At 39.1% G+C, this 7,750-nt stretch overlaps 1 protein-coding gene across 1 annotated transcript in view; it reads left to right on the plus strand.

The window, feature by feature from the left end:
* The first annotated feature begins 4,781 nt into the window (after nt 1-4,781).
* LOC107562141 (suppressor APC domain-containing protein 1-like) overlaps nt 4,782-7,750 on the plus strand; it is a 6,812-nt gene continuing 3,843 nt past the window's right edge. Inside the window, exon 1 of the mRNA XM_016246717.1 lies at nt 4,782-4,933. Coding sequence (XP_016102203.1) covers nt 4,847-4,933 — 87 coding nt within the window. The 5' untranslated portion in view covers nt 4,782-4,846. The remainder of the gene's footprint in view (nt 4,934-7,750) is intronic.

Here is a 7,750-nt window from a genome sequence, read left to right on the forward strand (position 1 = left end):
GCTCCAGCCAGCCGACTTACGGCCCCCGGCACTTAAGACTGCCCTCCTTTTGGCTTTAGCGTCAGTCAAGTGATCTGTAAGCACTCTCAGTTAGCACTTCTTGCCTTGAGTTTGGGCCTCTCCACTCTGTTCAGAGCACAAGTCATCACCCTTCTAGCTCTCCTTAATTCAGAGGACGAGCAGGGTTCCAATTTACTCTGCCCGGTTTGGGTCCTTAGACGTTACGTAGAACGCTCTAGCCACTTTAGGCATTCAGAACAGCTCTTTGTATGCTTCGATCGGAGGCCGATCTAAAGGGCTGCCAGTCACGAAGCAGAGACTATCCCGCTGGATAGTAGATGCTATAGCCTTGGCTTACGCCTCAGTGGACTTACAGTGTCCTATTGGAATGAGGGTCCACTCCACCAAAGGAATGGCCTCCTCCTGGGCTTGGTCCAGCGGAGTTTCAATTGGTGATATCTGTCTGGCTGCCAGCTGGTCTTCACCGTCTACCTTCACTAGATTTTATAACCTGGACGATCCTGCCCTTCAGGCACGGATCTTGTCCGCTTAATCTCCCTAATACCCTTGTGAGTGGAAAGGTCTTAGTTATACATACCCCGGCTTTAGAGCCTGGGTCTCATTGTTGGCTCATGCTTCTTAGGAGCCCTCATTGATGGCGCTCCGGGACTGGGCTCACAGAGCGGCTTTGTTCTGCACTTTTTTATAGCACGGCACTATAGGATATGCTCCCCATAGCGTTCATGCAACGCAAGAGACTGTTTTCAAAAGGGAATGCTCTGATTACTAATGTAACCTCTGTTCCCTGAGATGACGGGAACAAGTGTTGTGTAGGCTGCCGTGCTATAAAGCTGCACGCAAGTTGATGACTGTCGCTATCTGTCAAAAGATTATGATAAAATGGCATTCACCACCAACTTAAGCAGTCGGCTCTGCCTGTTTTGGTGGGCTGAAATGCCATTTGTTTGTGCAGCTCAACAAACGTGAACAAATCAGGCTTTAGCATTCAGAGTAAACAGGAGTTTCCCCATAGCATTTCATGCAACGCTCGTTCTCGTGCTTGTATCTCAGGGAACCGAGGTTATGTTAGTAACCAAAGAGCCTGGGTCTCAAGCACACGTGAGCACCGCTTTACAGAAACTCGCTGATCTGATCACAGACACAGAACAACAACACCCGGACTCTGTTTTAATCATTCTCAGGGACTTTAATAAAGCAAATCTCTCCCGTGAACTGCCAAAACACAGACAGCACATCACATGTCCCACCAGAGACAGTAATATATTGGATCACTGTTACACCACAATAAACAATGCATATCACTCTGTTCCACGGGCAGCTTTGGGGCTCTCTGATCACTGTTTGGTTCATCTGTAATGAAATTAACTCATTTGTAAGTCGTTAATTCTATAAGGGAATTAATCATTAATTTTATTTCTAGCTCAGGTTTTGAAAGGACTCGAATCTGAAAATTCTGAGTCAGCCTGATTAAAACTGAATTCAAATCTGATAGCTTACACTTTAAATCAAGGGTCGTCCAGCGAGCCGGTGATTCTTAGTATATTTTAACAACTTGAATCTTTGTATTTCCCTGGCCACGGTCAATACAATTATTATAAGTAAGCCATTATAGTCATTATTATAAGTAAGCTACGAGCTAGGTAGCAAGGGATCTTTGGCAAAAGTTTTAACCTTAAAATTATATGACACCAAACAATGATTCTTTATAAATGAAACATGAATTTTACTGGCTATTCTAGATTACATCAAAACTAAGCTAAAACACACATACACACAAACATACAGTTTCTTTAGAATGAGAGTTGACGGAGTTGCATGAAGTTTCAAAGTTCTAACTCGTTTTCACGAGTGATTTAAATTCACCTGAGAGAATTCACAAAGCAGAGGTTTGTCTTAAGTTTCCTGCTTAAATTAGCTCGACACCAGTTCAGCAGAGATAAGATTTTGTTCGTTTACTTGCATTTTGCTTTTGGTGACAGCTGAAAAGTTGAGATGATTTCCCGTTACTGACGAAGGCTTCCTGGATGGCTGCTGAGGGAACCGTGGAGCTTTCGGATTGGTCGCTGAGGTGACGTTTGTATGACGTCCTTTTGGGAGACCCCTCGTTGGATTGGTTGGTCTCTTGATGACGCCAGAAGCTTGAGCGGTTTTGCTACAGTCTGAGTTTGCAAGACTCAGAGTTCTTTGAAGATCACGAAGTTTCACTGAAGTGGTTGAGTTTTAGATGACCGATCGCTTTGATGGTAAGCGTGTGAGCACAAGTTGGAGTTCTCTTAACACAGCGACATGCGAAAGCAAGCAAGCAAATCTGTTCTGCATTGGGTTTTTGATCCGCTGCATAAGTCCGTCCCACGACGCGATCTTCCAATCGGCTTCTTGCAAGGCGGAGCGTGCATACATTAACAAGAGACTCCCATTTATTATGAGGACACCTCTAACAGTTGTTAATACGTCTATAAAGTCTCTTAAATGCAAATATTGTACATACAAATAAAGTTTACTTCATTTCATCATTCTGCATTTGCCGTGCCTATTCGGTCAAGATTAAACTTCATATATTACATACATTTTAATAACCTCATTTCCTAAAAAGGGTAATAAACACTGATTAAAACTGCACCAATTACATGAACACATCAAGCCTATATATATAAGACATACAACATATTATTTGTGAATCTATTGCTCCGATAGCAAGCAAGCAAATCTGTTCTGCATTGGGTTTTTGATCCGCTGCATAAGTCCGTCCCACGACGCGATCTTCCAATCGGCTTCTTGCAAGGCGGAGCGTGCATACATTAACAAGAGACTCCCATTTATTATGAGGACACCTCTAACAGTTGTTAATACGTCTATAAAGTCTCTTAAATGCAAATATTGTACATACAAATAAAGTTTACTTCATTTCATCATTCTGCATTTGCCGTGCCTATTCGGTCAAGATTAAACTTCATATATTACATGCTAAGTGAATCATTGGTACAACCCTCCCTTCTCTCCAAGAACTGTACTCATCCAGAGTGAGCAAAAGGGCTGGCAAAAGGGCTGGCAAAATCACTCTGGACCCTTCATGTCCAGCACACTCCCTCTTTGAACTGTTGCCATCTGGTCGATGCTACAGAGCTCTGAGAACCAGAACGGCCAGACACAGGAGCAGTTTCTTCCCTCAGGCAATCCATCTCATGAACACTTAACAATAACTGTAGAACACACACTATTTATTCACTCATACACTTATTTATCTAACACACATACTCAGTCTACACCTCAAATTTGCACATAATATACATTACCTGTACATACAAAAACTGTCTATTGTAATATACCTGCACATACAACTGTCAATTTATATATTTTTATTCCTTATTTACTTGTTCTATTTTTTATTATCTGTGTTTTTTGTTCTGTCACTGTCATTCTGTTACACTGTGGAAGCTGTCACGAAAACAAATTCCTCGTATGTGTAAACATACCTGGCAATAAAGCTCATTCTGAAGCGTTACTACTGCCTAGTCTACTGGTTTTATAGGTGTTTTGGGCACAATTACAATCTAAAATATGATGTCAGATAATTATTTTTTAAAAGGGTGGATGTGACAGCAGTGTTGAAAAGAAGTACAGAGACAAAGACAGAAAATACAAGAAGCTTTGTTGGGCGAAAACTACACAGACTGTGAAATCATTTTCTGTTTAATAACAGACAGATTTAGGCAAACTTAAATTTTTTTATTTTTAGGCAAACTTTTTCTTTATTAGCTTTTATCAGATCTGTATTCTTTCAGTGCCAGTACAATGTAACAATATGTATGTACACTGTATACATGTAAATTGTATCAGTTTTTTATTGAAGTACAATGTAGTTAAAGAAACTTAATGCCACATTCACACAGCAGCAGAATACGTTTGCCAGTCCTGAGTCATTAATACTGTTGCGTTCTTCCACAATTAAGTTATTTATGGGATTGACAACTGCATTCTATAACCAAACTCATACCCATGCATTTTCAGGACTCACAATCGTATTTTCGCTGAAGCCCTGCAGTTTGAATGGAACTGTACTAGTTCAACTAGCTGCTGTGTGAACAGAACATTTTGAGACTCACACCTATAAATAAATGTGGTTGTCAATCCCAAATACTTGCAGTGTGAATAAAGCATAAAAAGGCATATGAGTAATACTCATATAGTATATTTTGAAATTATTTAACATAACTTAAAATAACAAATAGAATATTTCATGCAACCATTGAACAAATTTAACTTGAGCAGCAATTTCAGCTACAATGTTGGATTTCTTTATAAATTTGGTCACTTTATTATAAATGTCGCCACAAACGCTCAGGTTCTGTCAACACCCCTGCTTGTACATCTGAAATATTATTGGTTTATTTTCAAATAGTTGTGTTAACACGCCTGTCGTTATTTTAGTCCAGGTTCAGCCACATTCCCTAACATGTTGGAACAGAAAACGCAGAATGATGGGAGAGACGGAATCAGGTGTTTTCGTTTTAACTGACAACTCAGGGGTTCTTATTGACAGTTTGCTGAGGGGAATAATGTCGTACAATCACAAAATCTGATCTCTGTTGTCATCTTTAGGTGCATGTTTAGAGTTTTGGTTTTGCAGTTTAAGTAATGCAGCCATCATAACCACAGATGCTGTCATCATGAGCTTGAGTATCTATTTGCATTCCTCCATCTGTCCTTCCCTCCGTCCCTCCCTCTCTCGCTCATTCTCACAAGGTTTCATATTTCTCTGTTTCTTGCTTTCTCTCTCCTGGTTATTCATTTTGTGTTATGTCTTGAGTTGCCAGCATTTGTATACATGGCATGCAATGGCTATTACACTGTCGTCACCATCCCTCTCCAGAACAGCCTGCACAGCCCTGACGCACTGCACTGCTTCCACTGGGTAAGACACTGTGTACTATGTGTAATTTTGGAGGAAAAAGGTTCATCATATGGGATGGGACAATTTGGAAACAGGACAGTTTTGTCTATAGTGATGAAACTTAAAAAGCAACATTTTTGAGGATAAATGTTGAATTTAAATTTCACAAATCCTTGCCTGAAATTCGAAAAAAAAGAAAAAAATACTCTTAAAGATCGGTTTAATATTTATGTAGTTGCACAGACACTATTGGAAGAGAACTGAAATGGATGATGACATCACTGAATCATCAATGAACTGACTTTAGCTGGAAAAACGACTCTGTTATTGTCTTCTTGCATCATTGACAAACTATTTTCCTGTTTGAGACTGTAAAGCTGCTTTGACACAACCAGTATTGTATAGAGCGCTATACAAATAAAGGTGACTTGACTTGACTTGAGCATACTTAGCCTTGTATGTTAGATGGCTTAGGCAGAATAATAAGAAAATGTCTTGTAGGCCTTATGTAGTTTAAATGCTTGCCAAGGTATTTTCAGTTGTTGCTAGGCAAGTGCTAGATGGTTGCTATAGGGCACTGCTAAAGTGAGTCCCAAATCACAAACTTATGCACTATTCCATGCCATTTTGTAGTATAAATAGTACAAGTTGTGTGTTCACTGAAAATTCCAAAATGTGCACTTTAAATACCCTGGTGATGCACTTAATTAACTGAGAAAAGCGTGGAATTTTGGACAAATAACTACAGGTACCCGCAAAGCTACATTACTGTGAAAAGTTTTAGGCGCTTGTATAAAAATGCTGTAAAGTGAGGATACTTTCAAAAATAATGTCATAAATAGATTTTATTTATCAATTAACTTCTATTATGTAAATCAAATCAGCATTTGCTATGACCACCCTTTGCATTCAAAACAGCTTTGGTTCTAGGTAAACTTGCACATAGTTTTTCAGGTAGCTTTGCAGGTTGGTATGTTCAGGTGTCCTGGAGATGTTGCCACAGTTTTTCTGGATTTAGTCTGTCTCATTTTTTTTCTGTTTCTTCATGTAATCCCAGATGGACTCAAAATTGTGAGATCAGATCTCTGTGTGTAGAATACTAGCTGGTGTAAGAGTCATTGTGCATATAAAATCTCACTGGATTATTATAATTATTGGCAAAAGGAATGTTTGGAAATGTAAACTGATATTTCCTACTGACAAACTCCAACAAAATAGAAATAACTGGCTTAAAACCTTTTTTGTTGGTGAAAATAATAATGGCCTAAGACTTTTACACAGTAGTGTAATTCATACACTACACGGATTAGTACAAAGTGCATAAGTACGTAGTGTATAAATCAGTCGTGTGCAGTGGTGTTCTAAAATGAGGAAGCAAAGTCCTCACTTAAAAAAAAAAAAATGTAAATTCATATCCCAGTCACATTTTCATGGTTAAATAAACATACTTATAGTACACTACCAGAATAAAAATCTATTTCGTATTTTTTACATTAACAATGTAATGAATAGGCTATTATATTTATTAAAACCAAGTATAAATCTCATCACTGGTCACAGATGTACCTTTAATTTCAACAAGCTGATTGCTCACTAAAAAAACCCCACAGATCATGTTTTCAGGCCATTTGAAGTTTGATTTTGACATGACAAAAGTGGTGATAAATAAGTGTGTGCATTGCTTACTATTTTATTAGACCTCCCATTAATGCCATCATTTTGTTCATTCAGACTGATTTACGAACACGGAACGCACACAAACACAAGAGGTGAGATTTATTCCATGAACCAACCATAGCCGTCCATAACCAGTCATATCCAATCATATCGTGATGGAGGCATGCCTCCTCTCACATGACTTTCCTCTATTCGATGTACCTTTAATTTCAACAAGCTGATTGCTCACTAAAAAAAACCCACAGATCATGTTTTCAGGCCATTTGAAGTTTGATTTTGACATGACAAAAGTGGTGATAAATAAGTGTGTGCATTGCTTACTATTTAATTAGACCTCCCATTAATGCCATCATTTTGTTCATTCAGACTGATTTACGAACACGGAACGCACACAAACACGAGGTGAGATTTATTCCATGAACCAACCATAGCCGTCCATAACCAGTCATATCCAATCATATCGTGATGGAGGCATGCCTCCTCTCACATGACTTTCCTCTATTCATTCTCAATCCCCACCCCCACCAAACCCACTGCACACTTTAGGGCAGGGGTCTCCAAAATCGTTCTGGGGCCGGTGTCCTTGAACAACTGGAGGGTGAGTAAATGATGACAGAATTTTGTTTTTGGGTCAACTATCCCAACACTATATCACGGCCAAATCATACGTATTTTACGAGATGGCCAATTCAACGAATTCATATGACCTCACTCGATTTTGTACGATTTCTGTGATGGTTAAGTCTAGGGGTGGGTTTAAGTGTGGTCATTCGTAGGAATTCCTACGAATTTGCCACCTCGTAAAATAGTATGATTTTTCATAAATCGTATGAATTCGTACGAGTGATGTCGTACAAATTAGCCACCGTGTCAAATATGCACGAATTGCTGTGAGATCGGGTTGACTATCCTTTTAACTGCCAAACCTTAACCTCTTGATCCTGAAGGACTTAGTAAACTTGGTCATGTGTTTGATTAAGGATGTAGCTAAAGTCTACACAACGGTTAGTCTACAAGAGCAGGATTAAGTAAACCTGGTGTACTTTACATCTAGATCAGGCTTATACCCACCTTTCAAAGTGAGGTTATGAGGAATGGACGTAGTCTGTTCAATATGCTGTATTGTTGTTTACATGTGTCTCAATGGTTCAGCTGGCAAAA

This window comes from Sinocyclocheilus grahami, unplaced genomic scaffold (genome assembly GCF_001515645.1).
Source record: "Sinocyclocheilus grahami isolate Dianchi unplaced genomic scaffold, SAMN03320097.WGS_v1.1 scaffold809.1, whole genome shotgun sequence".
Taxonomy (NCBI): domain Eukaryota; kingdom Metazoa; phylum Chordata; class Actinopteri; order Cypriniformes; family Cyprinidae; genus Sinocyclocheilus; species Sinocyclocheilus grahami.